We start from the raw sequence: 22334 nt of genomic DNA, 5'->3' as shown, positions 1-22334 counted from the left end.
GCGGTTTAAATTTCGATTTAAAGCTTTCGCGACTGCAAGGATTCACCTCCTTTGGTCCTTTCGGTAAAGTCTCCGCCGCGTAGAATGAGAACACACAACCTTAAGATCATTCGAAGAAGGCCACTTGTGTTGTGGCCGAAACGTCGTGAGAATTTTATCGTCTTATTTTTTATTCTTTTATTCTCATTCTACGCGGCGGTGACTTTAGCGAAAGAACTTGCGGTCGCGAAAGCTTTAAATCGAAAAATAAACGTCAAAGCGCTCCGTACGTCAAAGTGCTCGTACGTCAAAGCGCTCCTACGTCAAAGCGCTCGTACGTCAAAGCGCTCGTACGTCAAAGCGCTCGTACGTCAAAGCGCTCCGTACGTCAAAGCGCTCGTACGTCAAAGCGCTCGTACGTCAAAGCGCTCGTACGTCAAAGCGCTCCGTACGTCAAAGCGCTCGTACGTCAAAGCGCTCCGTACGTCAAAGCGCTCCGTACGTCAAAGCGCTCGTACGTCAAAGCGCTCGTACGTCAAAGCGCTCGTACGTCAAATCACTCGTCATACACCAGTTGTGACCACGTGACGCCGGGCAGGACAAAGCGTCTGCCCGTATTGCTAGACCCCCCCCCCCTCGCTCGTTCACCAAATTAATAATAAAAACACTCGCAGGCCAAGTTACTCGCGATCCACAGGGTTTTTTAAAATTCGTTTATTTCTCTACCTACGAGGGCTTTACCGACTATGGATTCCGGCGGTTCGCGAAAGCTTCACATCAAGATTGAACCACTAACCCCTCCCCCACCCCCACCCCGACCCCACCCACCCCGTAATTCTGAACGGTAAAAGCCCCAAACCACACGAAAGCTAACTAAAAACCCACCGGTTCAGCTATTTTTAAAACAATCCCGAGGCTTCTCCAACCTACAAAGTTATTTCTTAAAACGAACAAAAAACTCAAATACAGAATCCGCCCGTCGGCGTGAAAAAGATCGCAAGATACAACAGACACGGTACAGTGGTGGGGTCTAGCGGAGACTCGGGGGTCTAGCGGAGACTCGGGGTGTAGCGGAGACTCGGGGTGTAGCGGAGACTCGGGGTGTAGCGGAGACTCGGGGTGTAGCGGAGACTCGGGGTGTAGCGGAGGCTCGGGGTCTAGTGGAGACTCAGAATGTAGTAGAGACTCAGGGTGTAGTAGAGACTCAGGGTGTAGTAGAGACTCAGGGTGTAGTAGAGACTCAGGGTGTAGTAGAGACTCAGGGTGTAGTAGAGACTCAGGGTGTAGTAGAGACTCAGGGTCTAGTAGAGACTCAGGGTGTAGTAGAGACTCAGGGTGTAGTAGAGACTCGGGCTGTAGTAGAGACTCGGGCTGTAGTAGAGACTCAGGGTGTAGTAGAGACTCAGGGTGTAGTAGAGACTCAGGGTGACTCAGGGTGTAGTAGAGACTCAGGGTGTAGTAGAGACTCAGGGTGACTCAGGGTGTAGTAAAGACTCAGGGTGTAGTAGAGACTCGGGGTGTAGTAGAGACTTGAGGTGTAGCAGAGACTCGGGGTGTAGTAGAGACTTGGGGTGTAGCAGAGACTCGGGGTGTAGTAGAGACTCAGGGTGACTCGGGGTGTAGTAGAGACTCGGGGTGTAGTAGAGACTCGGGGGGTAGTAGAGACTCGGGCTGTAGCAGAGACTCAGGCTGTAGTAGAGACTCAGGCTGTAGTAGAGACTCGGGGTCTAGTAGAGACTCGGGGTGTAGTAAAGACTCGGGGTGTAGTAGAGACTCAGGGTGAAGTAGAGACTCAGGATGTAGTAGAGACTCAGGGTGACTCAGGGTGTAGTAGAGACTCGGGGTGTAGTAGAGACTTGGGGTGTAGCAGAGACTCGGGGTGTAGTAGAGACTTGGGGTGTAGCAAAGACTCAGGGTGACTCAGGGTGTAGTAGAGACTCAGGGTGTAGTAGAGACTCAGGGTGTAGTAGAGACTCAGGCTGTAGTAGAGACTCAGGCTGTAGTAGAGACTCAGGCTGTAGTAGAGACTCAGGCTGTAGTAGAGACTCAGGCTGTAGTAGAGACTCAGGGTGTAGTAGAGACTCAGGGTCTAGTAGAGACTCAGGGTGTAGTAGAGACTCAGGGTGTAGTAGAGACTCAGGGTGTAGTAGAGACTCAGGGTGTAGTAGAGACTCAGGGTGTAGTAGAGACTCAGGGTGTAGTAGAGACTCAGGGTGTAGTAGAGACTCAGGGTGTAGTAGAGACTCAGGGTGTAGTAGAGACTCAGGGTTTAGCAGAGACTCAGGGTGTAGCAGAGACTCAGGGTGTAGCAGAGACTCAGGGTGTAGTAGACTCAGGGTCTAGTAGAGACTCAGGGTATAGTAGAGACTCAGGGTCTAGTAGAGACTCAGGGTCTAGTAGAGACTCAGGGTGTAGTAGAGACTCAGGGTGTAGTAGAGACTCAGGGTGTAGTAGAGACTCAGGGTGTAGTAGAGACTCAGGGTCTAGTAGAGACTCAGGGTCTAGTAGAGACTCAGGGTGTAGCAGAGACTCAGGGTGTAGTAGACTCAGGGTCTAGCAGAGACTCAGGGTGTAGTAGAGACTCAGGGTGTAGTAGACTCAGGGTCTAGCAGAGACTCGGGCTGTAGTAGAGACTCAGGGTGTAGTAGAGACTCAGGGTGTAGTAGAGACTCAGGCTGTAGTAGAGACTCAGGGTCTAGCAGAGACTCGGGCTGTAGTAGAGACTCAGGGTGTAGTAGAGACTCAGGGTCCAGTAGAGACTCAGGGTGACTCAGGGTGTAGTAGAGACTCAGGGTGTAGTAAAGACTTGGGGTGTAGTAGAGACTTGGGGTGTAGCAGAGACTCGGGGTGTAGTACAGACTCAGGGTGTAGTAGAGACTCAGGGTGTAGCAGAGACTCAGGGTGTAGCAGAGACTCAGGGTGTAGTAGAGACTCAGGCTGTAGTAGAGACTTAGGGTGTAGTAGAAACTCAGGGTGTAGTAGAGACTCAGGGTGTAGTAAAGACTCGGGGTGTAGCAGAGACTCGGGGTGTAGTACAGGGTGTGGTAGAGACTCAGGGTGTGGTAGAGACTCAGGATCTAGTAGAGACTCAGGGTCTAGCAGAGACTCGGGCTGTAGTAGAGACTCAGGGTGTAGTAGAGACTCAGGGTCTAGTAGAGACTCAGGGTGTAGTAGAGACTCAGGGTGTAGTAGAGACTCAGGGTCTAGTAGAGACTCAGAGTGTAGCAGAGACTCAGGGTGTAGCAGAGACTCAGGGTGTAGTAGACTCAGGGTCTAGTAGAGACTCAGGGTCTAGCAGACACTCAGGGTGTAGTAGAGACTCAGGGTGTAGTAGAGACTCAGGGTCTAGTAAAGACTCAGGGTCTAGCAGAGACTCAGGGTGTAGTAGAGACTACCACTATACAGAAGGTGGCTGCTACTGCTGATAATGATGGTGGTGGTGATGATGGTGGTGATGATGGTGGTGGTGGTGTAGCGCTACGCTGCGCTATGAACCTTGCGACCCGGGTTCGATTCCCGCTCACGGACAACACCGCCGGTGACGATTCTCCGAACCGGTCCCGGGCCTCCCCTAGGTCGACTCGGCCTCAAAATGAGTATCTGGTGTAGCCGTGGTGGTCGTAGTGAACATCGCCAGTGACGATTCTCTGAACGGGTCCCGGGCCTCCCCTAGGTCGACTCGGCCTCAAAATGAGTGGCTAGTGTAGCCGTGGTGGTGGTAGTGGTAGTGAACATCGGCAGCACTGGGAGAGACAAAGACGGCCGGGCGTGGTGGTGCTGGCCACCCACCTCTCTCGTGTGCCACAGTGCCGGTAGCCTTCATAGCTGCTGCTCGCTGACAGCACTTGCCCCTACAGTCTGTTACAGGCTACCTGGGGGACCTTCTTTAATGGTGGTGGTGGTGGTGTTGGTGATGGTGGTGCTAGACGGGGTGATGTGGAGGGAGGAAGTTAAAGAGGAGGTGGAGGAGGATGAGGAGTAGGAGGATGGAGGAGGTGGATGATGGTGATGATGATGATGACGACGACGATGGTCCATGGGAGGATCTTGCCAGGAGGCTGATTGCATCGATGGGAGGTCCATCCTCTGTGGGGTCGACATCATCATCATCAACATCATCACCATCATCACCATCATCACCATCATCATCAACATCATCATCACCACCATCATCATCACCAACATCATCATCACCATCATCATCAACATTATCACCATCATCATCATCAACATTATCACCATCATCATCAACATTATCACCATCATCATCAACATTATCACCATCATCATCATCATCAACATTATCACCATCATCATCAACATTATCACCATCATCATCATCACCATCATCATCATCACCATCAACATCACCATCATCATCACCATCAACATCACCATCATCATCATCACCATCAACATCACCATCATCATCATCACCATCAACATCACCATCATCATCACCATCAACATCATCATCAACATCACCATCAACATCAACATCACCATCAACATCACCATCATCACCACCATCACCACCATCAACATCATCAACATCATCAACATCATCAACATCATCATCACCATCATCACCAACATCATCATCATCAACATCATCAACATCATCATCACCATCATCATCAACATCATCACCATCATCAACATCATCATCATCAACATCATCACCATCATCATGAGTGAGTGAGCGAGCGAGTGAGCAGGTGGGTGAGTGAGAGTGAGTGAGTGGGTGAGTGAGAGTGAGTGGGCGAGTGAGCGAATGGGTGAGCAGGTGAGTGAGCAGGTGAGTGGGTGAGTGAGCGGGTGAGTGAGCTCACCACAGTCGGCGTAGATTTCCGAGATGCAGTGGAGAATTCCCGATCCGCATCGACAGAGAACACAGTCGCTCCTCCACACCCACACTCCGTGTGACACTCCACCCTCACAAGCCCTGTAACACAAAGTGGCGGTGACGTCACCACGACGCTTGTGCCAGGCTATGTGCACCTTGAGGCCACGAGAAGTGTCGAACGCCCGCTGGCAGGAGGTCACGGGGCAGACCCAGCAGGTGCCACGGGTCGACTGAGATGACTGGCTGATGCACCACCTGTGCCCCCTACTGTGCCAACCTGCTGTGCTTTAGCCACCCGGCGCTCCGCTCGTTGTTCTGAGCGTCGCTCCTCCGCCCTCCGTTGTTGTTGGAGGGCGACTGCCTCCAACTGCCCAGTAGCGTCCTTCACGAGCCTCCTCCACAGAGGCCGATCTTGACACCGCTGGTACCAGTCATCGGCAAGTCCACTCAGCTCCACGTCCTCATGTACCACGTCACTCCATCTCTGGGATGGAGTGACGTGGGATGCTGTGACGTGGGATGCTGTAGACGATGACAGTGGGCCTATCGCTTTTTCTCAGCAAGTTTGAACACCTCCTCTGTCAGCCAGGGTCTCTGGGGAGGTCTGGACCATGTACCCAAGGCAGCCATTGCAGCTGCCTGAGTCACAGTCCTAAACATCGCCCATTTACCCTCGACATCGGGAGGAGTGGGAGACGATGCCAACCCCAGCCGCAAGCGATAATTAAATTATCGCTTGCAACTTTCATCAGTTAGCTGGGACCAGGCCACTATGGGTTTGAATGGGGTCCTGGGTGTGCACCCACACCACCAGAGTGGAAGAATGGCAGGCGCATCTTACAGATGACTAGTCGATGGTCAGTGGGCAGATCAGCTCCACGGTAGGTCCTGATGTCAAGGACATGGGCCCACATCCGCTGTTCTGTCACTATGTAGTCCAGCAGATGTTCTTACTTGGACCCAGCATGCATCCATGATGGTATGTGGATGTGCTGATGCCAGAACAGCATGTTGGTAATTACAAGCCCATGGGCTGCACAAAAATCTAGCAGCCTCCTAGCATTGTTATTTGAGCTGATCTGGCCCATGCCCTCCAATCACTCCAGACCAGTTGGCAGCATCATGACCAACTCGGGCATTGAAGTCACCCAACAAGATGACTCTATCCCGAGGGGCCACTTTAGCCAGCACCTGTGACAGGAGGTCATAGAAGGCATCTGACTCATCGGCTTTGCCTGCATCCCTCCGGTTGATGGGAAGGCGAGCCCAAAGTAGCCTGGGGCTTACAGCTTCCCACACCTCACCGCCACGCTCCCACGCCCCCTTTCATTCTTTTGTTCAGAAGAAGAGCCACACCCTGTTGTTTGGCAGTCTCCTGCCCCGAGTAGAGGACTGTCCACCCCTCATGGTGGCAGGAGCCAGAGCCGGTCCACCGGACCTCCTGAATACCACAGAGATCCAGGCGGTACCCTTCCAGCTCCCGACAGAGGAGTGGCAGCCTCTCCTCCGCAGTGAGCGTTCGAACATTCCACGTGGCCATCCGTAGTGGCTTTTCGTTGTTTCTGGAGGAGCACCCGAGGGTAGAGATTCAATCTCCTGGCTCCGCCAGATGGCGTTTGGCCAGGAGACATCATAGACGCTTGGCCCCCCGGGGCCTCCGGCACAAGCTCATAAATTAGATATTTTGTGGTCGTGGATTGGCGGTAATTACTTGAGGGTGGAGGGGTTACCAGCCCCTCGCACCCGTCCAGAGCCCCCACTTGGCCGTTGTGGTGGCTACAAACGCCATGAGGGGAATGGCCAATAGGAATTGGCCCTTGCCCCCCCCCCCCCCACGGCAATGCCCACCACAACGTTGCCGTCCGGCACTTAGGAGGTATAGGGGGTTGTTTTTGCCGGACACTCAGTGTGACACGCTCGCACCCACACACAGACACGCTCACGCCCACACAGACACGCTCACGCCCACACAGACAGACACACACACAGACACACTCACGCCCACACAGACAGACACAGACACACACACACGCTCACGCCCACACAGACAGACACACACACACAGACACGCTCACGCCCACACAGACAGACACAGACACACACAGACACGCTCACGCCCACACAGACAGACACAGACACACACAGACACACTCACGCCCACACAGACAGACACAGACACACACACACGCTCACGCCCACACAGACAGACACAGACACACAGACACGCTCACACACACTACCTGTGTGGTGGTGTCTACTACCACGTGGTGGTGGTGTCTACTACCACGTGGTGGTGGTGTCTGCTACCACGTGGTGGTGGTGTCTGCTACCACGTGGTGGTGGTGTCTACTACCACGTGGTGGTGGTGTCTACTACCACGTGGTGGTGGTGGTGTCTACTACCACGTGGTGGTGGTGGTGTCTACTACCACGTGGTGGTGGTGGTGTCTACTACCACGTGGTGGTGGTGGTGTCTACTACCACGTGGTGGTGGTGGTGTCTACTACCACGTGGTGGTGGTGGTGTCTACTACCACGTGGTGGTGGTGGTGTCTACTACCACGTGGTGGTGGTGGTGTCTACTACCACGTGGTGGTGGTGGTGTCTACTACCACGTGGTGGTGGTGTCTGCTACCACGTGGTGGTGGTGTCTGCTACCACGTGGTGGTGGTGTCTGCTACCACGTGGTGGTGGTGTCTGCTACCACGTGGTGGTGGTGTCTGCTACCACGTGGTGGTGGTGTCTGCTACCCACGTGGTGGTGGTGTCTACTACCACGTGGTGGTGGTGTCTACTACCACGTGGTGGTGGTGTCTACTACCACGTGGTGGTGGTGTCTACTACCACGTGGTGGTGGTGTCTACTACCACGTGGTGGTGGTGTCTACTACCACGTGGTGGTGGTGTCTACTACCACGTGGTGGTGGTGTCTACTACCACGTGGTGGTGGTGTCTACTACCACGTGGTGGTGGTGTCTACTACCACGTGGTGGTGGTGTCTACTACCACGTGGTGGTGGTGTCTACTACCACGTGGTGGTGGTGTCTACTACCACGTGGTGGTGGTGTCTACTACCACGTGGTGGTGGTGTCTACTACCACGTGGTGGTGGTGGTGTCTACTACCACGTGGTGGTGGTGGTGTCTACTACCACGTGGTGGTGGTGGTGTCTACTACCACGTGGTGGTGGTGGTGTCTACTACCACGTGGTGGTGGTGTCTACTACCACGTGGTGGTGGTGTCTACTACCACGTGGTGGTGGTGTCTACTACCACGTGGTGGTGGTGTCTACTACCACGTGGTGGTGGTGTCTACTACCACGTGGTGGTGGTGTCTACTACCACGTGGTGGTGGTGTCTACTACCACGTGGTGGTGGTGTCTACTACCACGTGGTGGTGGTGTCTACTACCACGTGGTGGTGGTGTCTACTACCACGTGGTGGTGGTGTCTGCTACCCACGTGGTGGTGGTGTCTACTACCACGTGGTGGTGGTGTCTACTACCACGTGGTGGTGGTGGTGTCTACTACCACGTGGTGGTGGTGGTGTCTACTACCACGTGGTGGTGGTGTCTACTACCACGTGGTGGTGGTGGTGTCTGCTACCACGTGGTGGTGGTGTCTGCTACCACGTGGTGGTGGTGTCTGCTACCACGTGGTGGTGGTGTCTACTACCACGTGGTGGTGGTGTCTACTACCACGTGGTGGTGGTGTCTACTACCACGTGGTGGTGGTGTCTACTACCACGTGGTGGTGGTGTCTACTACCACGTGGTGGTGGTGTCTACTACCACGTGGTGGTGGTGTCTACTACAACGTGGTGGTGGTGTCTACTACCACGTGGTGGTGGTGTCTACTACCACGTGGTGGTGGTGTCTACTACCACGTGGTGGTGGTGTCTACTACCACGTGGTGGTGGTGTCTACTACCACGTGGTGGTGGTGTCTGCTACCACGTGGTGGTGGTGTCTACTACCACGTGGTGGTGGTGTCTGCTACCCACGTGGTGGTGTCTGCTACCCACGTGGTGGTGTCTGCTACCCACGTGGTGGTGGTGTCTACTACCACGTGGTGGTGGTGTCTACTACCACGTGGTGGTGTCTACTACCACGTGGTGGTGGTGGTGTCTGCTACCACGTGGTGGTGGTGTCTGCTACCACGTGGTGGTGGTGTCTACTACCACGTGGTGGTGGTGTCTGCTACCCACGTGGTGGTGTCTGCTACCCACGTGGTGGTGTCTGCTACCTGCGTGTGTCATGTTCGCAGTGCCGCCCCGTGTAGTGAGGGAGGCAGGCACAGAAACTGCCCAGGATGCAGGTGCCCCCATTGAGGCAGCAAGAGCGGCTCAGGTGACGACCTGCAGACACACACACACACACAGTGACACACACACACACAGTGACACACACACACACAGTGACACACACACACACACAGTGACACACACACACACACAGTGACACACACACACACACAGTGACACACACACACACAGTGACACACACACACACAGTGACACACACACACACACAGTGACACACACACACACACAGTGACACACACACACACACAGTGACACACACACAGTGACACACACACAGTGACACACACACACACAGTGACACACACACACACAGTGACACACACACACACAGTGACACACACACACACAGTGACACACACACACACACAGTGACACACACACACACACAGTGACACACACACACACACAGTGACACACACACACACACAGTGACACACACACACACACAGTGACACACACACACACACAGTGACACACACACACACACAGTGACACACACACACACACACAGTGACACACACACACACACACAGTGACACACACACACACACACACAGTGACACACACACACACACACAGTGACACACACACACACAGTGACACACACACACACAGTGACACACACACACACACAGTGACACACACACACACACAGTGACACACACACACACACACAGTGACACACACACACACAGTGACACACACACACACACACAGTGACACACACACACACAGTGACACACACACACACAGTGACACACACACACACAGTGACACACACACACACAGTGACACACACACACACAGTGACACACACACACACAGTGACACACACACACACAGTGACACACACACACACAGTGACACACACACACACACACAGTGACACACACACACACACACAGTGACACACACACACACACAGTGACACACACACACACACAGTGACACACACACACACACAGTGACACACACACACACACAGTGACACACACACACACACAGTGACACACACACACGCACAGTGACACACACACACACACAGTGACACACACACACACAGTGACACACACACACAGTGACACACACACACACACACAGTGACACACACACACACACACAGTGACACACACACACACACACAGTGACACACACACACAGTGACACACACACACAGTGACACACACACACACAGTGACACACACACACACACAGTGACACACACACACACACAGTGACACACACACACACAGTGACACACACACACAGTGACACACACACACACAGTGACACACACACACAGTGACACACACACAGAGTGACACACACACAGTGACACACACACAGTGACACACACACAGAGACACACACACAGAGTGACACACACACAGTGACACACACACAGACACACACACACAGTGACACACACACAGTGTCACACACACAGTGTCACACACACAGTGTCACACACACAGTGTCACACACACAGTGACACACACAGTGACACACACAGTGACACACAGTGTCACACACAGTGACACACAGTGACACACACACACACAGTGACACACACACACACAGTGACACACACACACACACAGTGACACACACACACACACAGTGACACACACACACACAGTGACACACACACACACACACACAGTGACACACACACACACAGTGACACACACACACACACAGTGACACACACACACACACAGTGATACACACACACACAGTGATACACACACACACAGTGACACACACACACACAGTGACACACACAGTGACACACACACACACAGTGACACACACATACACAGTGACACACACACACACACACAGTGACACACACACACAGTGATACACACACACACACAGTGACACACAGTGTCACACACACACAGTGACACACAGTGTCACACACACACAGTGACACACAGTGTCACACACACACAGTGTCACACACACACACAGTGTCACACACACACACAGTGTCACACACACAGTGACACACACACACAGTGACACACACACACAGTGACACACATACACACACAGTGACACACAAAACAAAGATCCCCCGTATAGCCTTAACAGACTGTAGGGGCAAGTGCTGTTAGCGAGCACCTATGAAGGCCGGATCGGCACACGAGGGGGTGGGTGGCCAGCACCACGCCCGACCGCCTTTGTCTCCCTAGTGGCGATGTGTACACACCGCACCACGTACTCATTTGAGGCTGAGTCGACCTAGGGGAGGCCCGGGACCGGTTCAGATAATCGTCACTGGTGTTGGCCGTGAGCGGGAATCGAACCCAGTTCGCCAGGTTCATAGCGCAGCGCGCTAACCGCTACACTATCGCTCCCCAGTGACACACACACACACAGTGACACACACACACACAGTGACACACACACACACAGTGACACACACACACACAGTGACACACACACACACAGTGACACACACACAGTGACACACACACAGTGACACACACACAGTGACACACACACAGTGACACACACACAGTGACTGACACACACACAGTGACACACACACACACAGTGACACACACACACAGTGATACACACACACAGTGACACACACACACAACAACAACTGCAAATTCGCCACTAAGTGGCGGTGACATCACCACGACGCTTGTGCCAGGCCATGTGCACCTTGAGGCCACGTGAAGTGTCGAACGCCCGCTGGCAGGAGGTCACGGGGCAGACCCAGCAGGTGCCACGGGTTGACTGACTGAGATGACTGGCTGATGCACCACCTGTGCCCCCTACTGTGCCAACCTGCTGTGCTTTAGCCACCCGGCGCTCCGCTCGTTGTTGTGAGCGTCGTTCCTCCGCCCTCCGTTGTTATTTGAGGGCGACTGCCTCCAACTGCCCAGTAGCATCCTTCACGAGCCTCCTCCACAGAGGCCGATCTTGACACCGCTGGTACCAGTCATCGGCAAGTCCACTCAGCTCCACGTCCTCCTGTACCACATCACTCCATCTCTTCTCTAGCCCGTGCCGCGCCCGTTTAGACCCCTCGATCCGGCCGAACAAAAGCTGTTTGGGGCATGCGGTGGCTGGGCATGCGGGCTACATGACCCAGCCAACGCAGCCTTGCCTGTCGGAGGAGCTCACTGATGGGACCGTGCCCAGATCTTTCAAGGATTTGTGAGCTCCTCACACAATCCAGCCTGGTTAAACCCAGGATGGATCGTAGGCAGGCCAGCCTAAATGTTTCTAACCGGCAAAGATGTTCCATTAGGGGGGTCCACATTTCGCAAGCGTAGAGGAGGGGGGGCATGACCGTGGCTGAGAAGACCTGAAGCTTAGTGCGGAGCGACAGACCAGGTAGCTTCCACACAGCATTACCCAACCGATGAAAAGATATTGCCGCTCGACTGATTCGGAGTGAGACCTCTGCTGTTAAACTGGAGCCGGTCATAAGCACACTGCCCAGGTATGAGAAACTCTCCACTCTCTCCACAACTGCCCCATCACCGATTGGGAGTTGTGGGGGTGGAGTGTCCGATGGTACAAAATACCCAGGCAGGTGCTTAGTTTTGGTGGGGCTGATGGTAAGGCCCCATCTCTTAGGAGCACGCTCCAGTCTCAACAGCAGCGTCTCCAACTCCTCCTGTTAATGAGCAGCTATTACCAAATCATCGGCATACATAACGTGGTTGAGCAATAGGGAGCCATCCCTTGATTGCACCTGGGCATCGATCTGCCTCCCATTAGATCTGTACCATATGGAGATTCCCCAGGTACAGCTATTGAAGGCTTCATGAACTATGTGGTCAAAATAGATGTTAAATAATGTGGGAGCCAGAGGACATCCCTTTCGCACCCCAAGGTGTACAGGGAATGGCTCTGACTCCCGGCCACGTAGTTTTACCCGGGCCCGCTCACCATCATGAAGGTCCTTAATGATCGTGAGCAAAGGGTCAGGTACTCCAAAAGCACAACCCAGAGCCCGGGCCTACTGATGGTATCATAGGCCTTGACCAGGTTAATAAAGCAGAGATGTAGGTCTTGCTGGAATTCCCTACACCTCTGCTGTAGCAGACGGACAGAAAATATGGCATCCGTGCAGGACCGCCCTTTCCTAAAACCGCATTGGGGCTCCGCAAGCCTCTACTCAGCGTGCCTGGCAAGGCGATGTTCAATAATCCTTGCCAGGATCTTTCCCGGCACACTGAGGAGTGAGATGCCCCTGTAGTTGTTACAGTCTGTGCTGTCCCCCTTCTTAAAGAGGGGGGCCACCAGGGCATCCTTCCAATCCTGCGGAATCCGTCCAGTGGTCCAGACTGTTGTTATGATGTCATATAGGGCAGTCTGTGCACAAACGCCACCCTCCCTCAGCATTTCGCTTGGGAGATCATCTCTGCCCACTGCCTTTCCTGGTCTCAGACTCCGGATCGCCTTCAGTACTTCCTCAACAGATGGCACCACAGCCAGACACTCACAGGGGGTGACTTCTTCCATTATTTGAGGCACCGCAGCCTCAGCAGGGTCATCCCCACTTTGTGCCACGTTTTCCTGGCTGAGGGATTTCCCCTCCCCCAGGACCTCAAAGAAATGCTCAGCAAATCTGCAAACCTGTTCCTGGGGGTCGGAGATTGGATCACCGTTTTTTCCCCTAATGATGGTAATAGGTGTGGCGCTGCAGGTTACTTTTTTGATGGAGTTAAATAGAGATTTGTGATCACGGGCCACTGAGGCAGACTCCATCTCCTCAGCAACCCGCGACCACCACCCATCCTTGCAGCCCCTCACGGCTCTACGAACCTCCGAGCAAAGGCTGCGGTAAGCCTCCTCATTCTCTGACGTGGGATTCTGGAGCCGATGACAGTGGGCCTGTCACTTTTTCTCAACCATCCTGAACACCTCCTCTGTCAGCCAGGGTCTCTGGGGAGGTCTGGACCGCGTACCCAAAGCAGCCATTGCAGCTACATGAGTCACAGTCCTAAACCTCGCCCATTTACCCTCGACATCAGGAGGAGTGGGGGACGATGCCAACCCCAGCCTCAAGCAATGATGAAATTCTCGCTTGCAACTTTCATCAGATAACTGAGACCAAGCCACTTTAGGTTGGAATGGGGTCCTGGGTGTACACCCACCGCCGGAGTGGAAGAATGGCACGCGCATCTTACAGATGACTAGTCGATGGTCAAAGGGCTCTGGATCTCAGCTCCACGGTAGGTCCTGGTGTCAAGGACATGGGCTCGCATCCGTTGGTCCGTCACTATGTAGTCCAGCAGATGTTCTTGCTTGGACCCGGCACGCATCCATGATGCTGTGTGGATGCGCCGATGCCGGAACAGCGTGTTGGTAATTACAAGCCCATGGGCTGCACAAAAATCTAGCAGCCTCCTACCGCTGTTATTGAGCTGATCTGGCCCATGCCCTCCAATCACTCCAAACCAGGTGCCAGCATCATGACCAACTCGGGCATTGAAGTCACCCAACAAGATGACTATCCCGAGGGGCCACTTTAGCCAGCACCTGTGACAGGAAGTCATAGAAGGCATCTGACTCATCGGCTTTGCCTGCATCCCTCCACGGATGTTCGTCTTCAGTGGGGGCAGAAGTAACCACAACCTCCATTCCTCGCCTCCGGTTGATGGGAAGGCGAGCCCAAAGTAGCCTGGGGCTTACAGCTTCCCACACCTCACAGCCACGCTCCCACGCCCCTTCATTCTTTGGTTCAAAAGAAGAGCCACACCCTGTTGTTTGGCAGTCTGCTGCCCCGAGTAGAGGACTGTCCACCCCTCATGGTGGCAGGAGCCAGAGCCGGTCCACCGGACCTCCTGAATACCACAGAGATCCAGGCGGTACCGGTCCAGCTCCTGACAGAGGAGTGGCAGCCTCTCCTCCGCAGTGAGCGTTCGAACATTCCACGTGGCCACACCAAGTGGCTTTTCGTTGTTTCTGGAGGAGCCCCGAGGGTAGAGATTCAGTCTCCTGGCTCCGCCAATTGGGGTTTGGCCAGGAGACGTCATAGACGCACATACACACACACAGTGACACACATACATACACACACAGACATCCCACCCGCGCACCCAGCCAACCACCCACCCATGGCCGTCCACTCGGCCATGCGGTGTACAGTGCGTACAGTGTGTACAGTGTAAGCGCAGTGCGCACAGCGTGTACAGTGTGTACAGTGTGAGCGCGGTGCACACAGCGTGTACAGTGTGCACAGTGTGCGCGGTGCATACAGTGCGCGCAGAGTGCAGTGTGTACAGTTCGTGCGGCGAGTACAGTGTGTACAGTGCGCGCCGCGTACAGTGTGCGACGTACAGTGCACCCCCCCCCCCCCCCCCCCCCCCCCCCCACTCACTGTGCGTGAGCCCCGTGAACGGCACCAACTCCCCCATCCTCGCCCCTCCTCCACCTCCTCCCCTCACCTCGTCCTCCACCTCCTCCACCCCTTCACCCCCCTCACTCCTCCCCTCGTGGGGGCTGGGGAGTGACAGAGGCTGGGTTGGAGGCGGAGTTACGGGGCGCACGGGGGTGGAGTTGAACTTTGACCCTGGCCACGTGGGGTGGGGGGGTGGGTCACGGGGAGAGAGGGGGGGGTCAGAGGTTACAAGGGGCATCAGCAGCATCATCATCTGTAGCATCATCATCATCTGTAGCATCATCGTCATCTGTAGCATCATCGTCATCAGCATCATCATCAGCGTCAACAGCAGCATTGTCATCAGTAGTAGCAGCAGCACTGCACCACCACTCCCCACACACACAGTGCGCTAACCACTGCACCACCGCTCCCCACACACACACACAGTGCGCTAACCACTGCACCACCACTCCCCACACACAGTGCGCTAACCACTGCACCACCGCTCCCCACACACACACAGTGCGCTAACCACTGCACCACCGCTCCCCACTCACACACACAGTGCGCTAACCACTGCACCACCACTCCCCACTCACATACACAGTGCGCTAACCACTGCACCACCACTCCCCACTCACACAGTGCGCTAACCACTGCACCACCACTCCCCACCCACACACACACAGTGCGCTAACCACTGCACCACCGCTCCCCACACACACAGTGCGCTAACCACTGCACCACCACTCCCCACACACACAGTGCGCTAGCCACTGCACCACCACTCCCCACACACACAGTGCGCTAACCACAGCACCTCCACTCCCCACACACACACAGTGTGCTAACCACTGCACCACCACTCCTCACAGTGGCGGTGACGTCACCCCCGTGTGAACTCTGCAACTGAATAGACGAATAATAACCCCATTGTTCAAGCAGACAGATAAGAGGTTGGTGAGTGAGTGGGTGAGAAGGGTGAGTGGGTGGGTGAGCGAGAAGGGTGAGTGAGTGAGTGGGTGAGCAGGTGAGTGAGTGGGTGAGAGGGTGAGTCAGAAGGGTGAGTGGGTGGGTGAGAGAGTGGGCGGGTGGGTGAGTGGGTGAGTGGGTAAGCAGGTGAGTGGGTGGGTGAGTGAGTGGGTGGGTGAGTGAGTGGGTGAGTGAGTGAGCGGGTGAGTGAGTGGGTGAGCGGGTGAGTGAGTGGGTGAGTGAGTGAGAAGGGTGAGTGGGTGAGTGAGTGGGTGAGTGAGCGGGTGAGTGAGTGGGTGAGTGAGAAGGGTGAGTGGGTGGGTGAGTGGGTGGGTGAGTGGGTGGGTGAGTGGGTGATTGAGTGGGTGAGTGGGTGAGTGAGTGGGTGAGTGAGAGGGTGCGTGAGCAGGTGAGTGAGTGAGGGTGAGTGGGTGAGTGAGTGGGTGAGTGAGAAGGGTGAGTGGGTGAGTGAGTGAGTGGGTGAGTGAGTGAGTGGGTGAGTGAGAGGTGGGTGTCTGTAGGAGTGAGTGGGTGAGTGGGTGAGAAGGTGGAAGGGTGAGAGAGTGGGTGGGTGAGTGGGTGGGTGAGTGAGTGGGTGGGTGGGTAAGTGGGTGGGTGTCTGTGCGAGTCGGCGAGTGGGTGAGCAGGTGTACGAGTGGGTGAGTAAGTGGGTGAGGTAGTGGGTGTTTGTGCGAGTGGGTGTCTGTGCGAGTGGCTGAATGAGTGGGTGAGTAGGTGGGTGAGCGAGTGTCTGTGCGAGTCGGTGAGTGGGTTAGTGGGTGAGTGAGTCCGAATTCTCACCATGCATCAGATGCACGTGTAAACACAGGAGGAATTGAAGAAGCAGCAGCAGCCGTCTAGGTAAAAAAACAAATCCATTAACATCACTCCTAGCATCACCACCATCACCACCATCACCATCACCACCATCATCACCGCCATCACCACCATCACCACCACCATCACCACCATCATCACCGCCATCACCACCATCATCACCACCATCACCACCACCACCACCATTACCGCCATCACCACCATCATCACTGCCATCACCACCATCACCGCCACCATCACCATCACCACCACCATCACCACCACCATCGCCACCATCACCGCCACCATCGCCACCATCACCACCATCATCGCCATCACCGCCATCACCGCCATCATCACCACCATCATCACCACCATCACCACTATCATCACCGCCATCATCACCACCATCACCACCATCATCACCGCCATCACCACCATCACCACCATCATCACCACCATCACCACCATCATCACCATCATCACCATGACAAAATATCCCCCCCACCCCGTTTAGACACACTCGCATCAAAACCAATACCACCACCATTCGCCACCAAGTGCCGGTAACGTCACCACGACGCTTGTGCCAGGCTAGGTGCACGTTGAGGCTACGTGAAGTGTCGAACGCCCGCTGGCAGGAGGTCACGGGGCAGACCCAGACAGGTGCCACGGGTCGACTGAGATGACCGGCAGATGCACCACCAGCTGTACCCCCCTACTGTGCCAGGCTAGGTTCACCACCTGTACCCCCTACTGTGCCAACTGGCTGTGCTTTAGCTACCCAGCGCTCCGCTCGTTGTTGTGAGCGTCGCTCCTCCGTTGTTGCTGGAGGGCGACTGCCTCCAACTGCCCAGTAGCCTAAGAGTGCACCTAGCCTGGCACTAGCCCCAGTAGCACCAGCGTCCTTCACGAGGCTCCTCCAGAGAGGCCGATCTTGACACCAGGGCCCGCTCACCATCACGAATGCCCTTAAATGATTGTGAGCAGAGGGTCAGGGACTCCGAAAGCACGAAGAACAACCCAGAGCCCAGGCCTACTGATGGTATCACAGGCCTTGACCAGGTCAATAAAGCAGAGATGTAGGTCTTGTTGGAATTCCCTACACCTCTGCTGTAGCAGACGGCCAGAAAATATGGCATCTGTGCAGGACCGCCCTTTCCTGCAACCGCATTGGGGCTCCGCAAGCCTCTCCTCAGCGTGCCTGGCAAGGCGATGTTGAATAATCCTTGCCAGGACCTTTCCCGGCACACTGAGGAGTGAGATGCCCCTGTAGTTGTTGCAGTCTGTGCGGTCCCCCTTCTTAAAGAGGGTGACCACCAGGGCATCCTTCCTATCCTGTGGAACCCATACAGCGGTCAGACTGTTGTTATGTCATGTAGGGCAGTCTGTGCACAAACGCCACCCTCCCTCAGCATTTCGCTTGGGAGATCATCTCTGCCCGGTGACTTTCCTGGTCTCAGACTTTGCCCCTCGCACGTTGATCAGTGGGCAGATCAGCTCCACGGTAGGTCCTGGTGTCAAGGACATGGGCCCGCATCCGCTGTTCCGTCACTATATAAGTCACTATGTAGTCCAGCAGATGTTCTTGCTTGGACCCGGCACGCATCCATGATGTTGTGTGGATGCGCCGATGCCGGAACAGCGTGTTGGTAATTACAAGCCCATGGGCTGCACAACAATCTAGCAGCCTCCTGCCGTTGTTATTGAGCTGATCTGGCCCATGCCCTCCAATCACTCCAGACCAGGTGCCAGCATCATGACCAACTCGGGCATTGAAGTCACCCAACAAGATGACTCTATCCCGAGGGGCCACTTTAGCCAGCACCTGTGACAGGAGGTCACAGAAGGCATCTGACTCATCGGCCTTGCATGATACAATCACACACTCACACACACATCACACACACAAAATCACACGTGGTGTGATTTTGAGCGAGTGGATGAGCGGGCGAGCGAGCGAGCGGGCGAGTTACTGGGTGAGAGTGTTAGCGAGTGGGTGGGTGTATTAGTGAGTGGGTGAGTGTGAGTGGGCGAGTGAGTGGGTGAGGTGGGCGAGTGGTTGAGTGGATGAGTGTGTGGGTGAGTGATTGGGTGGGTAAGTGAGCAGGTGGGTGAGTGAGCAGGTGGGTGAGCGGGTGGGTGAGTGACCGGGTGGGTGAGTGAGCGGGTGGGTGAGTGAGCGGGTGGGTGAGTGAGCGGGTGGGTGAGTGAGCGGGTGGGTGAGTGAGCAGATGGGTGAGTGGGTGGGCGAGAAAGCGAGTGGGCGAGCGGGTGGGCGAGCGGGTGAGAGACCGGGTGAGAGTGGGTGAGTGAGAGTGGGTGAGTGAGAGTGGGTGAGTGAGAGAGTGGTGAATGAGTGATTGGGTGGGTGGGTGAGTAAGCGGGTGGGTGAGTGAGCGGGTGGGTGAGTGAGTGGTGAATGAGTGGGTGGGTGAGTGGGTGAATTAGTAGGTGAGTGGTGAATGAGTGAGTGGGTGAATGAGTGGGTGAGTGGGTGAATTAGTGGGTGAGCGGGTGAGTAAGCGGGTGAGTGAGCGGGTGAGTGAGCAGGTGAGTGACAGTTTGAGTGGGTGAGTGATTGGGTGGGTGGGTAAGTGAGCGGGTGGGCGAGTGAGCGGGTGGGTGAGCGAGCGGGTGAGAGCGGGTGAGTGAGCGGTTGAGTGGTGAGTGAGTGGGTGAATGAGCGGGTGAGTGGTGAATGAGTGGGTGAGTGGTGAATGAGTGGGTGAGTGAGTGGGTGAGTGGTGAATGAGTGGGTGAGAGAGTGGGTGAGAGAGTGGGTGAATGAGCGGGTGAGTGAGAGTGCGAGTTGGTGAATTAGTGGGTGAGTGTTCGGAACCCCAGCTCCCAACGTTACCGTGAAGCCATCGTGAGTTGATCACCACCACTATGTAGCTACCACCACCACACAGTAGCTACTACCACCACGATGTGTAGCTACTACTACCACTATGTAGCTACTACTACTACCACTATGTAGCTACCACCACCACCACACAGTAGCTACTACCACTATGTAGCTACTACTACTATGTAGCTACTACTACTACTACCACACTGTAGCTACTATTACTACCACACTGTAGCTACTACTACTACCACTCTGTAGCTACTACTACTACCACTCTGTAGCTACTACTACTACCACTCTGTAGCTACTACTACTACCACTCTGTAGCTACTACTACCACTATGCAGCTACTACTACCACTATGCAGCTACTACTACTACCACTATGTAGCTACTACTATCACTATGTAGCTACTACTACTATCACTCTGTAGCTACTACCACTCTATAGCTGCTACGACACTATAGCGGCAAGGCACGAAACGTCGGACTTAAATCGCCTTCACAGCTCTACATCACCACCATCAACAAAGGCCACTCTACTACAGCAAGGCGATTGATGTGTGGTTAGTAGCAACAGCAGTCTATGAAGGTAGCATCACCATCACCCTATAACATCAACACCATCACCCTATAACACCAACACCATCACCCTATAACATCAACACCATCACCCTATAACACCAACACCATCACCCTATAACACCAACACCATCACCTATAACATCAACACGATCACCCTATAATACCAACACCATCACCTATAACATCAACACCATCACCCTATAACACCATCACCCTATAACACCAACACCATCACCTATAACATCAACACGATCACCCTATAACACCAACACCGTCACCCTATAATACCATCACCCTATAACACCAACACCGTCACCCTATAATACCATCACCCTATAACATCAACACCATCACCCTATAACACCAACACCATCACCCTATAACACCAACACCATCACCTATAACATCAACACCATCACCCTATAACATCAACACCATCACCCTATAATACCATCACCCTATAATACCATCACCCTATAATACCAACACCACCTATAACATCAACACGATCACCCTATAACACCAACACCATCACCTATAACACCAACACCATCACCTATAACATCAACACCATCACCCTATAACACCAACACCATCACCTATAACATCAACACCATCACCCTATAACACCAACACCATCACCTATAACATCAACACTATCACCCTATAACATCAACACTATCCCCTATAACATCAACACCATCACCCTATAATACCATCACCCTATAACATCAACACCATCACCCTATAACACCAACACCATCACCTATAACATCAACACCATCACCCTATAACACCATCACCATCACCTATAACACCAACACCATCACCTATAACATCAACACCATCACCTATAACATCAACACCATCACCCTATAACACCAACACCATCACCTATAACATCAACACGATCACCCTATAACACGATCACCCTATAACACCATCACCCTATAACACCATCACCCTATAACACCAACACCATCACCTATAACACATCACCCTATAACACCATCACCCTATAACACCAACACCATCCCTCTATAATACCATCACCCTATAACACCAACACCCTATAACACCAACACCATCACCTATAACATCAACACGATCACCCTATAATACCATCACCCTACAACACCATCACCCTATAACACCATCACCCTATAACACCATCACCCTATAACACCAACACCCTATAACACCATCAGCTATAACACCATCAACCCTAACAGGTCCTTGCAGGGTGGGCTGGTAGGAACATTGGAATTTTTTTTTACACCCAACAGCACGAGATTTCACTTAATGAAAGGGGACGGACGGACGCATTAATCTATTGCAGGCTGGTACACTCAGTTTACAACTTCTTTCCTACCAGTATAACACTATCACCCGTATAACACCATCACCACCATCACCACCGACAACATCACCACTGTAAAATCTCGCGTGGTGCGCACGTGTGTTTTATTGGTGGCGTCTTCCGGAAGAGGAAGAGGAGGGTGGGGGTGGGAAGGAGAGTGCCATCAGCCAATGGGAAACGCGCTTCTGAGTTAAAGGGACAGCCCCTCCAACCTCACGCCTCCTCCCCATTGGCTAAAGTAAGTGGG

At 54.0% G+C, this 22334-nt stretch overlaps 1 protein-coding gene across 7 annotated transcripts; it reads right to left on the bottom strand.

Annotated features, from left to right (window-relative positions):
• Nucleotides 1-659: 659 nt before the first annotated feature.
• Nucleotides 660-22209, bottom strand: LOC116958468 (protein Cripto-like). Of its 7 annotated transcripts, none has more exons than XM_076058832.1 (7): nucleotides 21220-22209; nucleotides 20150-21125; nucleotides 17275-17330; nucleotides 15499-15690; nucleotides 9062-9173; nucleotides 4812-4924; nucleotides 660-4065 (listed from the first exon to the last, which is right to left on the bottom strand). In XM_076058832.1, the coding sequence occupies exons 2-7, from the start codon at nucleotides 20158-20160 to the stop codon at nucleotides 3902-3904; spliced, it is 648 nt and encodes a 215-aa protein (XP_075914947.1). In that variant the 5' UTR covers nucleotides 20161-21125; nucleotides 21220-22209; the 3' UTR covers nucleotides 660-3901. The 7 variants fall into 7 exon arrangements, with proteins under 7 accessions (XP_075914947.1, XP_075914949.1, XP_075914948.1 ...); XM_076058834.1 differs by having other exon boundaries at nucleotides 20150-21147; nucleotides 21263-22209; XM_076058833.1 differs by having other exon boundaries at nucleotides 20150-21185; nucleotides 21284-22209.
• Nucleotides 22210-22334: the final 125 nt, after the last annotated feature.

The sequence above is a fragment of the Petromyzon marinus genome (genome assembly GCF_048934315.1).
Source record: "Petromyzon marinus isolate PM22_M1 ecotype Great Lakes invasive population chromosome 78 unlocalized genomic scaffold, UKy_Petmar_22M1.pri1.0 chr78_unloc.3, whole genome shotgun sequence".
NCBI classification, from domain to species: domain Eukaryota; kingdom Metazoa; phylum Chordata; class Hyperoartia; order Petromyzontiformes; family Petromyzontidae; genus Petromyzon; species Petromyzon marinus.
The sequence above is the reverse complement of the archived record's forward strand: the minus strand, read 5'-3'. Positions and strand labels throughout refer to the sequence as shown.